Below are 21,328 nucleotides of genomic sequence, written 5' to 3'. Positions count from 1 at the left end.
TATTGGTTCATGACTAAGCATTATTTTACAGTATTAAAGTTTCAAATAATAATAATAAATTACAATGATTGCCTCACTTTTTCGGAGCTTATTTTATATACCATATTAAAGGTATAAAACTTAGAAGAGCATTTTTTACATTGTGTTGTGTCGCAAGTGGGAACAACACTTTATATTTCATCACTAGCATAATTATTGTATAATCACATTAATTATTGAGTCTTTCAATAATATCGTCTGACAATAACAACCAATAAGAAATGTTTTTCTTTGAAAACACTACAGGAAAAGGTGAGGTAATTCTGAATAAAATTCCACTTAAAGTATAATTTATATAATGAAATTTTGACTGCACAAAAGATACAAATTTATCAGCTTCTTCCTTGTGAGTGATGTACGATTTCAAATGTGTTCATTCCATTAATATCAAGAATGTAGAGATGCATTTAGGCTTAAATATATCACCATGAATTAAAAAGCATTTTAAGTGATGCAAGTACATTTACAAAGTGACAATAACCTTTGTTGATGACGTATATATTGAACAATTATGTCAAGTATGTATGAAACATTGTGCTTTATGGATGAGGGATTTGTACAAATATATAAATATCAGAGCCCTCGAAACCTTGGCTACAGAAGTGACAACTTTGATACTGAGGCAGGGACAACAATAATATTTTCAGACAACAATTTTTGGTTAAACAAATTATTTTTTAATTTTCATTTTGAATTCAATCAATTATTATTTTGTTAGGCTACGTCCTAATTCTTGTATTTGTGTCATGTGTATTCATTCATAAATGATATATAAATATCAGAGCCCTTGAAACTTTGGCTACAGAATTGACAACTTTGATACTGAGGCAGGGACAGCATTATTATTTGCAAACCACAATATTTGGTTAAACAAAATTATTTTTTAAATTTGATTTTAAATTTATTCAATTATTATTTTTCTAGGATACATCCTAAATTTCTTGTATTTGTGTCACATACATTCATTTATAATAATTAAATGAATATGACTGATTTGTTAATATAATGATGATATATTGTTTTTAAGCGAATTAAATTATTTTTTTCAATCTTCTTAGTTAAAACATTAATTTAATCTAAAATGGCTGACATTGGAATCTTGAAACTTCTGAATTGATATTGGAATTCAAACCCATTGGGGATGAAATTATATTAGATGAAGGAACCACCAGGAACCAAACAGTACAAGAACATCTTGTTTGTGGTTGTCTGACAGTGATGACGTTTACAGTATATGCTCCATGTATTGGATATTCCATTACATTGGGCTATAATAAAGTTTCTACAAGAAAAAGAACATTCTCTGCCCTAACTGCCTCATTCTTATCTTACAATTTGATGGGAAGGAAAGATAGCATGTATGCTACTGAAATTTCAATGACATCAGTGAAGATTTACTTACCAGTCCAGAGCACCAGGCACAAGTGGAACTTTTTAAAATACATTCTTTACAGGAAGACGTTACTTCTTGACAAGGGTCTATAACATGAACAAAAAAATGATATGATGAACAAACCAATGCAATTGAATACAGATAGAATCATTCTATGCCAACCAATAGGAAAAACATAATTTTCTCAGTCTATTAAATTATGCAACTGAAAATGGTAACATTGATCAAATCAATATTATTATAATTATTATTATATTTGCTGGCCAGTATTTTTCAGAAGAAAAATAATTATAGGAACAGTAACTGTCTGATTTAGTACTAGGTCCAGTTGACAATATCCAGTAAAACCAAAGATGGCCCTGTAAAACCTCCCAGTAGCTTCCCTTCCTACATATTGTATTACTAAAGCCAGTAATTTTTTCACAGAAAATGCCATAATTACAAAAATATTCTTAAAAACAATGTTTGTGTTAATAACTAATGATAACCAGTTAAATTGTTACACAACCTCTGATAGGTTTAGGCCTACTACACTGATGCAGTTGCAGGTAAAAGCATTCACCATGCTTGTCTCAGGTGGGTATTTAGATATAAAAATTAGCATCTTCATTGAATAATTTGGGCTCAGCAATAACAACTTAGATTTTAACTGTTCTGGCTTGACAAGTGGGAGTGAGAACATTTTAATAGCCGAGTTCACATCCAAACTTTATGGCGACACATATGAGATTATCTAGTTTGACAATTTTTGATGTGAACGCATTAACATTATCTTTATATATTGTGCGGGAATCATTTTCATAGTCTGGAGGTTTAATACATTGTCATAAATGACACAACATTTTTTTTCTCATGGCTAAAAAGCTTAATGCAAATCTTACTTAAGATGTAACATCAATACAATAGTCTTTCTGGCATCCTGTTCATTTCAAACGTTTGCATGAGTATTTATACATTACTCTATATAGCTACATAAAGAATTTTAAAATGCCTCCAATATTACCGTATTTATTTGAATAAACGCCTCCCTTGAATAAACCCCCACCCCCAATAAAACATAATTGAATAAAGGCCCCTCTAATTAAGCCTTTATTTATTTTCTCAAATAAATGCCCACCAAATGCATTATACATACACTATAGACAATATTGTCAACACATTTCTATTTGTAGTGGAATCCATTGATTGACATGATCTACAATGTACCGATCATTTTTATAAATTTTTACTGTATTTTATCACTTCTTGATATTAATTAGGTGATCATTTAGAATAAAATGATCACCTATTGTTATTGTATAAAATCTTTATTATTATTTTTTTTTTTCTTTTTATTGTTTCTGTACACTATTTTGTGTAACAATTATCTCAAAAAGTTTAATGTCAATGATTACAAAAATTTCAGAATATCTTTCAAATAATATAACTTAATCCTAATAAGCTTTCCAGCGTGATCACTCATCCGTGACGACATTTATACGCCATTTTGCGAAATCACATTATCAATCATATCTCCATAATTCATTATCACATATTAATGAAATTCACTACACGTAAACTTCAGATCAAGGGTAAAAATATTAGCAAATAAAAATGCACGCGCACGTAGGTTCATGCGCGTGATATCGCGCGTTAAAAATTTAAAACGCTCAAAATTAAGTTTTGATCAATTTAGAGCATGAATTAGGCCATTTGCGTGTTTCAAAAAATTACTGCGCAAAAATGCGTTTTTGCGCGCGCGATACTTAAAAAGCGTAAAAACATGAATTTTTTTTACAAATCTCATTCTACTCACCATCCTTAGTACATTCACCAAATTTGAGTCAGTTCCGACTTAAAATAACGCTATACGAGCACGTTAAAAATGACAAAGTGCGCACATTAATTTTACAAAAGTTCTGAAAATGGTGAAAAATAGGTCTTTTTTAAAATGAAAATAATTCTTCAGAATGCAAGATGACCCCCGATTTTTTTAACTTATTCTGGAAGCCATTGAGTTGTAGATATGAATTCATGTACACATTTTACGTACAAAATGTTTTGACGTCATCAAATGGCCACTTGAATTTAAAAATTAGGATTTGTTATCTTTTTGTGTAGATTATCACATTCAATAGAGCGCATCTTGGTTATGTGTGCTCGAATTTCGCACAACTTTCAGTATGTGCTTGCTTAATTAATTATCTTTATCATGAGTTGACACTATCTTCATTTTAATGACGTCATCACGCGTAAAAACTTGAATAACGTAGGCCGTGTAATTTCACCTTCGCAGTAAATTTGAATATCTTACAGCTCTTCAGAATTGAAGGTTACCTTGATGATTATAATTTATTATGAAAGCTGATGAAATGTAGATATTAATTCATATAAAAATTAAGCCTATCGGATGTTGTGACGTTAACATATGGCCAGTTGAAGTGAAAAAGTAGTTTTTTCATATTTTTCGTCAAAGTTATACACAATTCAAAGAGCGCGCACAGCGCTTCTACGTGCCAAATTTTTTTCCAAATCTTATATTTTTTTGCTCAATTAATTATCTTTCGAAATTGTCATCTTAAAGTTTAGTTTGATAACGTCATCATGCCAAAAAATTAGAACATGTGTGTCCCGTAATTTCACCTATGCTACACTGTATATAGATATACAGTATATACTGTACATATTGTATATGGCATATAGGCACAACTCAGCACTATAAGCATATAATAGGATGGCATACATCAACATTTTCCGATCGTATGTTAACGTACGTGCATGTTTAAAAAAAATTTATTTCAGTAACATGATAAAAATGATCACCTATAATTCGTCAAAGTGACGAATTAAATTCTAGTTGTGTTGTATATTTTTCATATCTTGAAGGTATTTATTTGATTGATACATGTTACCCCTCCCCACATAAATATGGTATATATCCTCCAAAATCATAACGAATAAAGATTTATAAAATCAGACTTTGAATAGGCCATTTTGCAGTTTTAATGAAGTTTCCATATGAAACAAAAATAATTCACTTTCACTAACAAAAATTCAAAATAAAGACTTAAATTTAACCAAAGCCCCATTGTCAGAAAATGTGAATATTTTTTGCTTCTTACAGTATTTAAGGTAAATCATTTTTTTTTATTTGCCAATCCAATTTTTTGGTAAAAGTGAATTACTCTTATGTGACATGAAAATGGCATATTAAAAAAAATATATTTTAAAAATTATTATAAGCTTCAGTAAGACTACAAATACACTGTCAATGTTGTGCATACTTACTTTGTGAATATACTATGTTAATTGACCATAACACCAGACTAAAGTAAATTAATGATATTCCATTCTTCATTATAATACAAGTAGAAGCTGTAAGAAAAATTAAAAGAATTAAAAAACAATAAAAAGAAAAATAAATTGTAATTCATATGATTCATTATTTCCAAAAATATACGAAAATACAAAGCAGATTTACAACTCATGGCCAAATTGCATGTAAATACATGCATGTACACAAAAATAATAAAGAAATAAACAATGTCGCATAAACTGTGTATGTATAAAAATCTATATAGCATATGAAAGGAATATTATGAATGTCTATTGGAACTGTACTAAATAAAGCACTTCTTGGAAATTTTCCAAGAATACTTAATAAGTAGGCCTACTTCAATTGATGAGTACAGTACTTTTGTAATATTTAGACCTACATTTTTTAAGCAAAAGCCATATGGTACAAGTACCTAAAAAGAATAAAGGCCCATTTACACTTGGATGATAACAACCAACGATAAATAGATAAATATGCATTTTTTCTACATAAAACAAAAAAAAATTTAAGAAGTTTTCATCCTAGAACCATAGGTTAACCATCTATGCTACCTTTCAAAGGTCCAATCAAATGACGTCATGATTATTATTAATCATTCATGATGTCATTTGATTGAATTTTTTAAAAATATTAGTTGTATCAAAGACAGCATAAATAGAAATAAATCCTATAGTTCTAGAAAGAAAACTTTTCTAATTTCTTTTGTTTTATGTAAGAAAATGTATGCTTATCTATTTATCTTCGTTCGTTATCGCCCTTAACTAAACCAGAAAAGTTTCATCTTAACTACTAGGTCTACCTGATTTTTTAACACCAAACTGTTCAATTTACTGTCAAATTATTTACTTACAAAACTTTTTAATTCAAGATTGGTTCCTACTGAACACAAGGAAAGAACACAAACCAAAGTAATTTGATCAAGTTCCCTTGTGATTGGTCAAATTACTAGTGTTGCATTGTGGGAAGCAAGGTTTACAAATCAAGATTATGACAAAGTTATTTATAAGAATATTTTAATAAATTTATTTAAAATTAATTTTAAACAAACATTCTTTATTCCTTTAAAAGTTGGGCACATGTTAGTGATATTAAACGTTTTATAAACTTTTTTTTTTACTTAAAATAAAATTTTCATTAAGATTGTTCCTACACGGGGTATACTCAAATGATTGCTCAGATCATTTTCATTTTACATTGTGTTGGTGGGATAATTTCTATTTAAAAGTACACCTTTCTACTTCCACTATGTCCACTTGTAATACATATCAAAATCTAATTAACTTCTAATTTCAAACTCTGGAAAATCAATCACTTTTACTACAGTAAATTATACACATGTGGTGAGATTGGTTGCAGCAGGAAAACATCAAAAAGAAGGGTAATCCAGAAGTAATGGTTACAACTAACTCACCTGGTACTTATCTGAACTTTATTGTAAGTAATTAAAAATTGATTTAGTTTTTATTTGATGTGCCTTTAATTGTAGAAAAGTAGTTGAGGCCCATAAACCTGTCCTTTTGTTTTCAAATTGAATGAAATATATTGTCCTGAGTGCAATTTTTGTGTTGGTTTGTAGTTTTACATTGAAAGTTAGTTAGTTGCAATGTTTCTTATTTGGTAATGTCTTTTATTCATTTACTTTTATTTATTTATTTTCAACAATATTTTACGAGGGTAGTCCATCCAGCTGAACCTGATCATTAGGCACCCTCACAAAAATACAACATTTATGACATAAACATGTAACAAAAAAAATTAAAATAAATATAATTTATAAAGATAAAATAAAGCACAAAATATTTAGAATCAAAAATAGTTGGCCATCTCAGAAGATAGACTAAAATAAATTATTTTTTAAAAACTATAAATATAAACATTATAACAAAAATCTACTCAAACTTTGACTACATCTTAATCAAAGTTTATTTTGAAGATATTGTAAATTTCAAACCCCATTATTACTAGTCTTTTTTGTTGATTTTTCAAGTTGCGACTCAACAGTGGTATCAATCATTTTATTTGGTTAATTTCTGTGATGCTGTGATTCTATCCATTAATATTGTATTCAATGGTTCTATTTGTAATGGTCAAGACATGCTTATTGTAACATCTTTTAAAAAAAGGTTGTGCCACGTGAGTGATCTAGTGACTTTGTGGAAGTGCCATTATCAAGTAGAAATCAATGCAGCAAAAGTTACGGTAACCTAGCTTGTGATGTTATTTCATTTTGTGGAAAAACGTTTCCCCTTTAAGAATCCTGGCTATGTGTCTATAATATTGTTCCTCCTTTTTCTATGGCTTATCATGGAAGTAGTGAATTAATTGAATCATAGTTTACTTTAGAACCAGTAGGTGTGTTCATGGAGGAAATACATATTTCCTCCATGGTGTCTTATAAAACAAACAATTAATGTTTGTACTCATTGAATGGGGAGAATATTTGCAATGTTGAAAGCCTGACAGTAAATAGTATTTAGACTGCAATGTTGGTACCTGATTTCATTAAAAATATTTATATGTAAAACAGGAATGGTAATTTTAAGTTACTGATAACCGCGTCAGTGGATCTCAATTGTTATACACCGAATATAGTTTAGGCTTTTCGCCATTAAATTTAGAATTAAGTGTGGATTATTATTGAACTAACAATATATCGTCACCTATATAAGAGCATCAATAAGCTGATACAAAAGCAGCTCGTATGAGGGATTACCAGTTTATCTCAACACAATAGTAACCAGTTTTATAATGGAATTTAGACAATACATACTGACAGGAAAAGTTTCTTTTTTAGTATAATTTTGTAGGTTTCAAAATTTGCTCATTCAAACTCAATGGTATGATTATTTATAAGAAAACTAGGGTGTTGCTGGCTAGGGCTTAGTGACCATGAAATATTAATAATTTTAATCAATTTGATGGAATATATCCTACTATATCTCTGTTTAGAAAATTTAAATTCACAGACTACAGAATTTTATAGTACTAGTGGTATTATATTGATTTTAGGTTTACATAACTATGACTCTTTGCTAAAAATTGTGTAACAATGCATTTTATCTGCAAAAAATATTCAAATTATAATTTATTTATTTATATATTACTCAAAATTCACTCCGTTCAGTTCAAGAAACTACAGTAGTTGAATCAAAGTCAATAGTATAATAGTTACTTTGGAGCTAAAGCAGCAACAACTGGTTAAATGACATTCCAACACGTTTGCTGACGATTGGACAACACAACAATTGACATTGACAATTGCAAAATGTGTCCTGTTACTGCTGCCAAGAAATTAATTTATTCACAAAGTTAGTAAACCTAAATTGTTATGTTTTTTTTTTTTGCAGCAACAGCAGCAGTAAACCAAAAAGAAATAAACTCTAATAAAGATAATCAATGGGTCAAGGTGTTCACACCAAAACTAATTCTAAATCTATTATGGATGCAGGTAAATCAAAGCCTCAATTATGGTTAAGCTGGATTGTGAATTAACTTTGCTTTGTCATTGTCATAAAGCCATATTATATCTTTTTGAAAATGAATAATTCTACAAAGAGATTAACAATTGCTTCACAGAAAATAAGAACAACGCAAGCTTCAGATTTATGAGTTTGAAGGTGTTGTGTTCTTTACAAAAAATACAATGCAAATTTATTGGTTGAAAGTTAATAGATCTTATCAGTTGTTTACAAATGGAAAAGTTTGTCCCCAGTGAAACATGGTGGTTAACCACAGATGAACAGAAGTTGCTTTATGAATGTTGTTTTTATCTAGAAATTAAATTACCAACTAATAAACGATCACACCTGTGTGCCTATTTTTAGTCTTGTGAGTTCTTCCTAAATATGGTGATTCACTGAATAAATACATAACATATTAAACAATAATAATATAAGAATGCCCTTTAGTCATAGATTTACTCAGTGGAGTCTTATTTTGATGGCAGTGCATGTCATTTTTTTTTTAAATCTTCAAACATTGTTCATCTTGTATGTAAACGTTTTTATTTTACCGTCCTTTCAGATGGCAGGGGCGCTGTTTATCTTACCTAAAGAGCCAACAATATCGACATGAGGTCGACTTGCTCACTAGTTCTGGTGAAAAAAATCTTCTCAAAAAAGGACTATAAACCTAGGTTTAGTGTACATAGTTTAAAAGTGTGTGTACTTTAAAGAAGAACACAGTTCATTATTCAAAATTAGTAGGGGCTTACCGTGGTGAACTGGTTCACAAAAAAGCCCCTGTTTCAGGGGGATTACCACCTATCTGATAGGACAATGATTAATTTACTATTGATAATCCTTGTAAATGTGCCTAAAGACATACAATAAAAGAAACTTTAGTCAGACAATCAGAATATCAATAAGAGACCCTCTTTTTAATTTGCTTTTAATATTCATGACTTATTAAAAAAAAGGTCTCTTCAACAACTTTTCTGAAAAGTATGATCAATTAATTGCCTAATTATTTGGTTAATAGGCAACAATGAAATGCTTACTAGTTGCAATAGAATTCAACAGCATTTGGCAACAGCTGCTAATAATATTATTTCCAAATGAAATAACATCCACAGACAAAATATTGAAATAGTATTTCTGCCAGTGTAATAAAAGAAGGTAAACATAACTAATATAAGTTTGCGATCACCCTGGGTTCATAAGAGGCCATCCACTATTATAACCTTTTGTTTGTTAATGAAAAGGAGATTGGGAGGGGGGGGGGGGGGAAGGGGTGTTGGTCTGTGGCTGAATTATGTAAATTTTGTAAAACAAATAGGCCTATGTAATGGATGACCAAATAGTGTGGGCACACACAGTGAAGTGTCAAGCACAGTTCATGTTGATTCTCTGATTGTAAACAGGATTGCACAGGGCTAAATATTATACACTAGAGAGCATGGTTAAGTAATGGAGGCACGGTTAAGTACAAGCAGGGCACCTTAGGCTTAATTATTTTTTTGTTGGAGGGATTTTTATATAAAGGTAGTGTATGCATCATCCAAAAATGTACGCACGATTAACCCACATCAGCACACATACGGTACACTTTTTAAATATTATTTTCCAGTTTAAATCCTACATTATTCAGGCCTCTAAAGGCGGGACAGTGATAAGAACGCTAGCCTTATTCAGCATCCCCAGTGGCGGTGGTACACTGATGATGTTAGAAGGATGGGAACAAAAGTGAAGTGGTACTAATAAAGAGATTAGTCTGAACTAAATTTATCACTGATATTATATCAGTAGAGAAAGTCTAAAGACAGTGAATTGTACTTACGAAAAAGTTTATAGACGCCGGTAATAAAGTGTCAAACACTTAAAAAGAAAGGCAGACGTAACGATGGTTGATGTTGAAATTATATCTCTACATAAAAAGCATGGTTTACGATACAGAAATGTTATAAACGTCTATAAACAACCGGCATGTGCTCACGTATATTGACGTACAGTATACTGTTATGCTCACACGGATAGAAAACCACTTCCGGACTAAAATAGATACATTACTGCAACAACTTAGTAGCTCATCAATCAAGTTAAGCTTTGTGACATATAGAGGGAGCTATGTAAATTCCAAAGTCTACTCAAATTTCGCATCATATTTTTTCAAACATTACTATAGTATGAGCTAAGGCCCTATAAAGTTATAATATACAACATCCAATACTTTCTAAGATCTTCTTGAATCAATATCGAACTATATTAAAAAACGATATTCGAGGATATTGCATGAAACATTTGATTGTTGTGTAATTAGGACATATGGTTCATAAAACCCAGAAACTTATGTAGGCTATAAATCACAGTGTTTCCAACTCTTAAATTATTATTAAATTAATTATTTCTTTGAATAGTGTAAAATTTAACGGATAATTGAATTAAGAAAGGTCACCTAAAACAATGATATAGACCTTCAGATTATACGCCTTACCCAATTATTGTTCAAGTTCAAATTTCAAGTTTCTTTTATTCATATCACTGTCGCAGCCGAAGCTGTCGAATTACTGTGTATTTACATTAAAATATATAAAACGATAAAAGTATTTAAAAACGGTAAAAATCATACATCCAGGAAACAAACGGAAACAAACAGAAACGAATAAAAAGTACAAATACAGAGGTAAAACACATTTTAAAATTGTAGGCCTACTGCACTGTAAGTCATGATATAAAGTTATACTGTATTTGCAAGTTATAAAAGACCAAATCATTCATTTAGAGGCGATATAAGGAATGGGATTGCACCTTTTCTGTATCTTTTAACTGTATTTACACGTCTGGATTCATGTTACTACTTTTATTCATTGGAAACCATTTATCAAAATGAATACTTTTAAAACAACTCTCGGGCTAACTTATAACATAGATCACGCCTTCTATCAGATAATGTGTCTAGGGAAAGATCATGGAGTGCTTGCTCATAATATATGTATATTATCATGACACACAATTATTCTACAAGCCCTTATTTGAAAAGATTCTATCATGTCACTTTGTTTCTTAGCTAGAATGCCATACTGGGACAGCATATTCGACCCTTGGTTTGATTGATATTGGTAGCTATTAAATACATCAAGAAGATCATATTGAGGAAAATAAAACTTTCATAATCTACAGGTATGCTGGCTTTAGATACAAATTCTTTACCAGTATGATCCCATTTGAGATTGTCTTGTATCAATAAGCATTTCAATTTCAATTATATTATTAACAATCAACAATGGTTCATGTTTTTGAAAGTTCAAATACAATATAGTTTTGCATTTAGATGGGTTTAGTTTTAAATTGTTTACGTTAGACCAAACATTCAGAGAAGCTATAACATCATTCTGGATTGATACCTCACTACTTTTAACTATAATTGACCTATGCACCATCTACCATTCCTGTTTTCTTTCTAAAAATAAGTTAGTTTAGTAATGAAAAGTGTATCAGTGGGTGACAGGTTATGTAATGTTCTGCGGAACAAACACAAAATGAAATCATAATATACACCCATGTTTGGTACAGACGCGGATCCTAACAAAACTAAGCACATTTACTAATACCATTTTTAACATTTAAATTAGATGAGATACAAGGAATTCCAGATTAGTATAATGGATGGCCCTACGTCTAATCAAATATAAACAAGAAATATTTCTTACAAATTAGCTCGTTTGCTGACGTAACAGTTTTAAAGATATATATTGTCCCCCTAAAAAATATTTTTTATTTCAAATTTGCTTTTGAATGTGTCATTTTATTGTCACATAATAGTTATTCACGTTAAACAAACAATTATTTACCTGAAAAAATGTAATTTAACCTAAAAAATACTTAAATTGTCTGTCAGACAATGGTTTTTGAGTTATAATTAAACGTTTCTTTTCTCTTTTTATACATGAATAAATATTATTTTTTGATTAAAAAAGTGAATAACTTTTGTATTTGAAGTAAATACAAGAATTCAATTTCTGTCAGTTTAGTTTATTATATTGCTAAGATCAAGTCTGGGGGTCACTTCATCAAGTCTAGATACTTCAAGTGTGAAGTATCCTATTACAAACAAAAACTTTACTATTATGGACTGTTTTGATAATAATTCAATGATTATCTGACAGCGAATTTCAGTATTCAGTCAAATCATTGTAAATACCAGAAATAATGTTTTGATTATTTGACAGTGAATTATTGTAATTTTGGCCTAGGTTAACAGCAAGAACAAGTTCATTATTTTTTAAACAAGATTTCACAGATTACTGTCTACATGATTATCAGCAATCTTCTCCCAGATGTGCTTTGGGGTTTGTAATTTTAGCATGTAGGCCTAGTTGTTTTGTTGTAAAAATAATGGGCCTCCTCTTGCAATATTTCTATTAGACATATATTTAAAAATTAAATTAACTTTTGCGTTTCCAGTAAACTTTGAATTTAAATATATCAAATATGGCCGCTACACTCAATACGTCTACAGTTGATAGATCTATAAGAAGTGCTTATATAGAAGTTTTTTGTACATTTTTCAAATTACCAACATGCATCGATGTTTTCCTTTAGATTTAAGATATATTGTCCCTAAAAGACATGAAAAATTAAGATTAATACGATCTGATTTTGTAGTTTTAACAAAGTTAATCACTTGAATAGAAAAAACAGAAACAAAAATGTTTCACGTATAAAATGACAAAATAAACGGTTAAATTCAACCAAAAACCTATTGGCTAGCAGCCAATTTAACTTATTTTTTTTCCTCGATCCAATTTCCAATAACTAATATGTGACATTATAATGGCATATTCAACAAAACAATTTAAAATTGTTAAGCGGGCAATATATCTTTAAAATATTGGTATGAAATATTGTATTATATCAGTTTGTTTCTTTGGCCAAGAATTCTTCCAAAATCTACGCTTCACATTCTAATACAAGATGCTCTACAACTTCCGTATCTTTTTTTTCCCTGAAATCTCAAACTTATAAATCCAAATCCACTTTATTTATTAAGGTTGATGTTCCATTTTGTTGATACAATGCAAAAGAATTAGGCCTAAGTACAGAATTGCGTTATTTCCAATTTGGTCCGACGTCACGTCAGGGGCATGCATTGTTAATGCGCCATTACTTTGTTCTGGGCCTGATTGATGTCAGAAATATGTGGAAGATCCTTGCATATCTGGTCATTGTATCTTCTTCGTCAGTTTGAAATAACATCACCAGTCTATTGAGAACACGAGCCATAGTTACTTACCATTTTTTTTATATCGGATTAACAAAAAAGACAATCGCACGTGTATCTGCTTTTAAAAGATGTAAAAAAAACATGAAAATAAAATGAAGATTAATAAAATCAGACTTTGTTTAGGCCATTTTACAGGTTTAATCATGTTATTCACTTATGTAAAAAAAAATAACAAAATAATGATTCACTTATAAAAAGACCAAAAAAAACGGAAAATATTAATGAAGAAAACCCATTGTTTGACCGAAAATCTCTCTTTTTTTGCTTTAAATTGCATTTTCTGATAGGCCTAATTATTCCTTCTTGTGTGGTAAAAGTGAATAACTATTTTAGTGATATTAAAATTTCATGTCAAACAAAAAAATGTCATTTTTTTTTCAGGGAACTAAAAATCTTTAAGAAATCATTTGTTGTATTTATACCGTAAAACTTGGAAAAGAAGCCAACGGGACTCTACAACTCACTATGTCGGTCGGTTGGTCAGTCGGTCGGTAAACACTCGAGCACGCTACTGCAGCCATGTAATGGCCTTGATTTACTACTCTTGGGTGGGCTTCATTTCATCTTGTCGAGATTGGCTTCTTTTCGAGCTTACTTTTGCAAATTGAAGAGAAGGAGGGGGTGGGGGGAAGTGGGCGATACACTCTCGGAAAGAAGATAGCCCAGTGGGCTTGATTTTGAGATGGGATTTTTTCGAAATTACTTGTTCACACCACAGAGGTGGCTTCTTATTGAGGTTTTTAGTCGCGTCGCGTGCAGACGCGACTCTACAGCTCACTATGTCGGTCGGTTGGTAGGTAGACACTAACTCAAATTTGCGCACGTGACTGCAGTCAGTATTGTGTTACAATGTCACAATGTCAAGAACGTCTACGTCACAAAAGATAAATCATTCAGATATAAAGCATAGCAGCAGTTATAGTACTAGACACTGACATTTTTGCGAAAAATGATTCTCGACTATAATTTTTAGGTACCACCTGTTGAACCCAAAAAACGTCTGGGAAAGAGTTTAACGACAAATCCCAAATCATTTCTAGTATTTATGAGTCCCATTACTATAATTCGCTGTCAGATAATCATTGAATTATTATCAAAACAGTCCATTGAAGTTTTTGTTTGTAATAGGATACTTGAAGTATCTAGGCGTGATGAAGTGACCCCCAGACTTGACCTTAGCAATAACAATAAGCGAGCAGCGTTTTTTGTAAGAATTATTATTCTTGTTTATGTTGCCAATATGTGTATGGTGTTCATATCAATCAATTGCATTAAACAAGAAAGGCATACTCAATACACTTTTAAAAGAACTGTGTCCACTCTTGTAGATGTTTATATTTACATGATCTAAAAACTCTGACCAATTACAGTAAATGCTGTTGAAGTAGATTCACAGAAGAAGCTATACACGCCGAATAATCATTGAATGATAGTGACTTGCCTTACTTTTTAGAGTTTGTATTATATTACCATATAGCAATCGCTGATTTCGAATGTTCCTTATATACTTTTTCTTGAGGATAGTTAAAATCAATTGGGTTTAAAATCAATATAAATACGTCAGAAATTATTAGCTTTACAGAAAAACAAACGACCCACATTTCATCAATCATTTATTATGATTATTCTTACTTAATATACAAGATGTCTGTTCACCATTCCCTCTTATCTTTTATTGTAAAACTGAAATTTCCCATTTCAAAAGTAGGCCTACCATTTAATTGTTATATAATTGAAAATTTGTTACAATTTTCTTGTTTTTTAAAATGTACAAACATAATAATCCAGTAAGAACAATGTTATAAGTTAAACAATGTTTTCATACTGAACAGACATGTTCAACATGTTCATTACCATAACCTACTTGAATACATATTTTATTTATACAGCAAGATAAAAATGAAACTTTTGTTGACAAACTAATACATTTATGAGACCATGCATTAAACATTTATACAGCCCTATGCAACAAGTCTAAATTTTATTTGAAGATAGTATATTAATCAAAAGGCAAATCACTTAAATTGCAATGCTGTGGATCAGTGGCTGGATCTCAATGGAATCACAGAAAGAAATCACAGAGCTTTCGAGTAACACTAACCCTTCTCTCTATTTTTATAGTAATTCACACTTTCAGTTTGACAATAGTGAATTTTATGAAGATAATTATATTACAAATATAACCATATACCATTTTGAAATGCTAAAAATGATAAAACATTATTGGTTGGGAAAAAGATTCTCTTTTCTTTACCACCATAAAATACTATAACGTATATTTAATCACCATTATTGCTGGCCAGAGTCTTTCTTTTTTTGTGCTTATAATTACTTTTTTAATATCATATTTAAAACTGTCATGATAGTATATTTTGAAACACTTCTTTGAGTTACTAGATTTCAATTCATTATAAATATGTTATCATATCAATATAAAATATCATGCCAACCATTGGCCACTGTACATATGTAAGCAGAAATCTAATGCACAGCCAAATGATAAATTACATTAGATAGACTGGTAATATGTAATTCAATTTTGTATAATATAGCATCATTTAATCAGAATATTTATTGTTAAAAAAAGACAAAAATAATGATCCAAGATTTGAACTACTGTACAAAAAAATACTATTAAAATATATGCACTTTTTTAAATGCCTTAAATTATACAACATGTTTACCAACATTGGTAAACTAAATAAAAGTGGACACTTTTACAAAACATAATAGGTTATAATAAATAGTTATTATTAATGGTTTAATACTGAATATTTGTTTTGCCCAATTGTATGGCATTTGTAAACTGATAATGCAAAAGCCATGTTTGTTTCTGTTTGTAGTACTTGTTGCTCGTTTTAAATTCTACATTTTTGTCATGCTTCCAGTTTGCAACCAATGAGACCTTTTAGGAACAAAACATTTAGACATTCTTAACTTTACTTTAGATGATGTATTCAAACCTGAATTTGCTAATGAATATTGTTAGTAGAAGATAAAACTAGAGCAACTTTGGTGTTTTTCCTTCAAGTATTGGGAAAAGAATGAGTTGAGTCAAACACGACAGTAGAGAATTATCTCAATTTTAAAATGTTTATTGGTATGTGTATGGATGGCCTGGCTGCTGTTGTCCCATTCCCCTTGGCATTCGATTCTGCAGTTGACGTACAAGGGCTGCAGTTTGTTGGTCAGTAGGTTGTGCTATATTTCCCTGCCTTAAAACTTGCATCTTTTGGTGTTGCTGTTGTTGATGCAATAATTGCCTTTGCCTGTCTGGCTGCATGGCCATGTAGTTAGGGTTCTGTCTCACACCCTGTGTTGCTTGTTGTTGCATACCTCCCATACCTTGATGCATTGCTGACCTATGCATATGGTCTTGCATTCTGTAAATGTACATTAATTAGAACATACAATTAACATAGCCATAACATATACAATACTAAAGAAATATCTGCCCAGCGCGGGTCTCTCTCCCATCCTGTTTAATACCTTCCCAGTACAATCCTTGTCATTTTAATTCTCTATTACTCCTACAAACCCCCAGGAATATTTCAAACTTTGTTTAAAACCTTCCCAATACAATTCTGGTCATTCTGATATAAAAAATTGCCTAATTATCTAGTAGCATCAACTAATTGCTTACTTACATTGCCTAATTATAATACAAGATAATTAAACAACTAGAATTTGACGAATTATAGGTGATCATTTTTATAATAATTAATTTTAGTGTATATAACATCTCTATAAAATACAGTCGTTAAATACCTGTTAGATTGTTGCATGGTCCTTTGTGGATTCATATAGGCAGCTTGTTGCTGTGGTTGTGACCTCATTGTTTGCATCATACCAGTCTGTCCTGACATACCATAGCTTGGAGTAAAATTAGTCTGGCTAGAGTCTCCCATTTGTTGGTGTGGCTGCATCATCTGATTGTTATAATTGTAGTTATTCATCTAAAGAAGAATATTAGATTCTTTTTAGGGACGTTTAAAATATATTATGTTTGTATTTTTTTCTTTTGGGTAAACCATAAAAATACCTTTTTTTATAACAGTTTGGAGACAGTTTGGAGACCAGAGAGGCCAGATAGTCACATACCCATTAAGGCTAGTGGCTAATAAAACGGCCTCACTCTTAAATAATAGCAAAGACAAACATAGACACAAGATGCTATACACAAAACAAAGTCTTTGGGAGTGAAGTAATTGTTCTGTCATGAGAAAAAAATATTTTAACCCAGACTTTTGGCTACTGGCCTTGTTCACTTTTTGAAATATATATTTAGGCAAATTGACAAGGATAACCAAAGCGAATTCATTCACTATTCTTCTTAAAGGTGGCAATTCCGTTCACAAGACAAACATATATACAAGATGCTCATAAACAAAGTCTTATTACAAGTCTTTGGGAGTGTTGTCATTAGAAACTATTCTGATATATGACATGACTTGAACCCAGGACCCTTGGATTGGTAGCCAAGCATCATAACCACCAAACCACAACTCTATGCGAGTAATGTGTTGATGGATTATCCTTACTCATCGTGTCTCGATGCTGTCTAGCGCCACCACTTTCTATGAACATTCATCAGAGTATGTGGGCTACTCTCTGTTTAGTGGTGATATTAATTATCTCTCTATCTGCTTTGTTATGTTATTATGTTTTATTTGTTCATTCTTTTATTTATGTTTTCAGTACATTTCTTGTTCCAAAAAGGAAATGAAGTGTTGGAAATATTTTGAAATTTTAGTTGTTAACCGGGACACTTTCCCATGAAACAAACGAAGGCCGATGTGTTTTACAATACAGCCAAACCCTATTCAGTAGACACTTTTATTAAGGGGAAAATTGAAGGTATGGTTATAAAAATGAAACATTTTCAACTTTACATTAGTTCCTTTTCAAAACACATGGTTTATAACTAACATTACTTTAATAGTGTTTATCTGCAGTGCAAACCTTAAAGATGTATTGTCCCTTTGACTAATTCCAAAAAATAAAAAAATTAAAGATTTCGAAAAAAAGTGGGTCATTTTGAAGTATAATAATAGTTATTAACTTTCACCAAAAATTAGTCGAAAAAAAAAAAAAATTTAACTGAAATACAGACGTTTTTTTGTTCAAAAAATAACTTTGATTTCCAGTCAAAGTTTTTGATCAAAACATATCTCATAATGCAACGCGCTTGTTTGGCTACTCTGTATGCATAATCAAATCTCCTCGCGATCTGTGTGAAAACACCTTCTCAACCATGACGAGTTGTAAACAATCTTACTTAGCATCATGCATAATGTATACTCGTGGTTTGAAATCTTTGTTTACATTCGCTCGCGATGATTTTCCAGACAAAATGTAATCAAATTAATTTACCTGGTAATTACGTAAACTTGTTGTTTTTGGCTCGAATTTTCGACTTAAAGTGAATAACTTTAATATTACTTTGATATGGCCAATTCATTTTTTGTGTTTCATAGGACAATACATCTTTAAAGATGTATTGTCTCCCAAAAACATGAAAAATGAAGATTAATTAAATCAGACTTTGAATAGGTTTTTTTGTAGTTTTAATAAAGTTAATCACTTCCGTAGAAAAAAAAAGAAAAAAATAATGTTTTCACTTATAAAATAACATAATAAATGGTTAAATTCATCCAAAAATCCATTGGCTGGCAGCCAATTTAGCCATTTTTTGCTTTAAAGATGTATTGTCCCTTTGTCTATTTCAAAAAAAATAAAAAATAAAATATTTCGAAAAAAAGTGGGTCATTTTGAAGTATCATAATAGTTATTAACTTTCACCAAAAATTAGTCGAAAAAAAAATCATTTAACTGAAATACAGACGTTTTTTTGTTTAAAAAATAACTTTGACTTCCAGTCAAAGTTTTTGATCAAAACATACCTCATAATGCAACGCGCTTGTTTGGCTACTCTGTATGCATAATCATAAAACTTCCTTGCGATCTGTGTGAAAACACCTTCTCAACCATGACGAGTTGTAAACAATCTTAATTAGCATATGCATAATGCATACTCGTGGTTTGAAATCTTTGTTTACTTTAGCTCGCGATGATTTTCCAGACGAAATGTAATCAAATTAATTTACCTGTTAATTACGTAAACTTCTTGTTTTTGGCTCAAATTTTCGACTAAAAGTGAATATCTTTAATATTACTTTGATATGGCCAATTTAAATTTAGAATATTTTGACCTTCGTTTTTTTGTGTTTAAAGGGACAATACATCTTTAAATTACAGTTTTTCAGGTAAATAAATTTTGTTTAGATCCAATTTTTAGTCAAAGTGGATAACTATTATGTGACATTAAAATGGCATATGCAACAACAAAAATTGTAAAAATTATTTTTCAGGGGGACAATACATCTTTAAAGAATATCATATACCTAATTTTATAACAAATACAAAAATACTAGTTGAGTGGCTTACTGGTTGTGTGTGGTTGACATGGTGCAAGTTAGCATCTTGTGTTTTGTAAGGGAACATGGCGTCTGGGTTGCGTGATTGAATAGCATGTTGCTGCAGTTGATGTCGTACCTGCATCTGCTGCTGACGACGTCGAAAAATTTGCTGCATCTGTAAGTCAAAATGCAAACAATGTTCATTGTTTAATGTTACAGTATCATTATATATTATAAACAGGTATAAATAAAAAGATATAAAAATATCAAACACTCAGTAACAACATCAGAGTTGTTCATGTTCTTTTCATCAGACCCTTCGCTTCATGTACTCTAAACTCAATGTTATAGTGGTTTCATTGCGACACAATATCTTATATATAAATAGATCTGAAAACAAATTTCCAATCAGTGACCATGCCAGAGTTCACCCCTTTTGCTTTATTATGATAAAAAGTGCAGCAAGCCAACATTATTTAATATTTCTAACTTTATTTGTTAATCTTCAGGAATAAGTATAATCAGGACACTCTTCCCTGGTATAATTTACAATGTAACAATATATGCACTAAGAGTGTTGAGTGGGCTAAATTGAAATTGACCAATCAAAATTAATAATACACAACCCATGAATAAAAAAAAATAGAAATTAAATAAACAATTGTCAGAATTATTTTGACATTATTCTGACAATTGTTTATTTAATTTCTAATTATTTTGATTGGTTCATCAATTGTTTATTTTGATTTTAATTGGTCAATTGATTCTGCAAATTTTTGAGACATCATAATTCAATCATTATCTGTTTAATGGAAAAAATCTGTTAGCTGTAAAATTGCTTTACAGAAACTGTTTGAAAAAACAGAATTTTACGATTGAGACCAGAATCAATTAAAACCGTATGAAAATGTGTTTCTTTTATGTGAACCGGTACCATTCTTTCAAAATATGGTATTTAAATCCTGTTCCTATCCTCTCATACACCTAATATGTTAAACCGTATAAAGCTCTGTCTACATTATCAAACTAGTTTGACAAAAAATGTAATGTGCATAAAATATGGTAGTGATATCACCATGTCCATATATGGCCACATCACATTTTTTTGTCACATGAAGTAGTCTTCCTCTTCCCTGATCTAATTACCTGTACTTGTTGACTGGGTTGATTGTTAGGTTGTCTATTCCTCAGCATGTTACTCAATGCAGCTTTTGAATTAGCTTGCCCTATGCCTCCTGTACGGTCTACACGACCAGGGCCTCCTAGGAGAAGTTCAATATTTGATTATACAAAATACAAAGCAGGTATTTCTAAATTATATTATAACACCTCCGTATCTTAAGAAATAATTATTAATTCTTATTTTGTTATCTTTGTTTTATTTAGTCATGCTTGTTCAATTAAACCTAGATAGTGGCAGATCTGTGCCTGGCATCCTGT

The 21,328-nt window shown here is 30.6% G+C and overlaps 2 protein-coding genes across 3 annotated transcripts in view; both read right to left on the bottom strand.

The window, feature by feature from the left end:
- LOC144843315 (integrin beta-1-like) overlaps window positions 1-10,183 on the bottom strand; it is a 44,475-nt gene extending 34,292 nt beyond the window's left edge. Inside the window, exons 1-3 of the mRNA XM_078700108.1 lie at window positions 10,026-10,183; window positions 4,700-4,786; window positions 1,442-1,518 (exon numbers count right to left, since the gene is read on the bottom strand). Of these exons, the coding sequence (XP_078556234.1) occupies window positions 1,442-1,518; window positions 4,700-4,769 (147 nt within the window). The 5' untranslated portion in view covers window positions 4,770-4,786; window positions 10,026-10,183. The remainder of the gene's footprint in view (window positions 1-1,441; window positions 1,519-4,699; window positions 4,787-10,025) is intronic.
- Window positions 10,184-15,069: 4,886 nt separating this feature from the next.
- The window catches only part of LOC144842615 (mediator of RNA polymerase II transcription subunit 12-like protein), a 35,351-nt gene continuing 29,092 nt past the window's right edge, over window positions 15,070-21,328 (bottom strand). Inside the window, exons 34-37 of one of the 2 annotated variants that reach the window (XM_078699071.1) lie at window positions 21,035-21,150; window positions 19,917-20,063; window positions 17,238-17,425; window positions 15,070-16,852 (exon numbers count right to left, since the gene is read on the bottom strand). In XM_078699071.1, the coding sequence (XP_078555197.1) occupies window positions 16,564-16,852; window positions 17,238-17,425; window positions 19,917-20,063; window positions 21,035-21,150 (740 nt within the window). In that variant the 3' untranslated portion in view covers window positions 15,070-16,563. The remainder of the gene's footprint in view (window positions 16,853-17,237; window positions 17,426-19,916; window positions 20,064-21,034; window positions 21,151-21,328) is intronic. The other variant, XM_078699072.1, reaches the window with a different exon arrangement.

Source organism: Antedon bifida, chromosome 5 (genome assembly GCF_963402885.1).
Source record: "Antedon bifida chromosome 5, ecAntBifi1.1, whole genome shotgun sequence".
NCBI classification, from domain to species: domain Eukaryota; kingdom Metazoa; phylum Echinodermata; class Crinoidea; order Comatulida; family Antedonidae; genus Antedon; species Antedon bifida.
The sequence above is the reverse complement of the archived record's forward strand: the minus strand, read 5'-3'. Positions and strand labels throughout refer to the sequence as shown.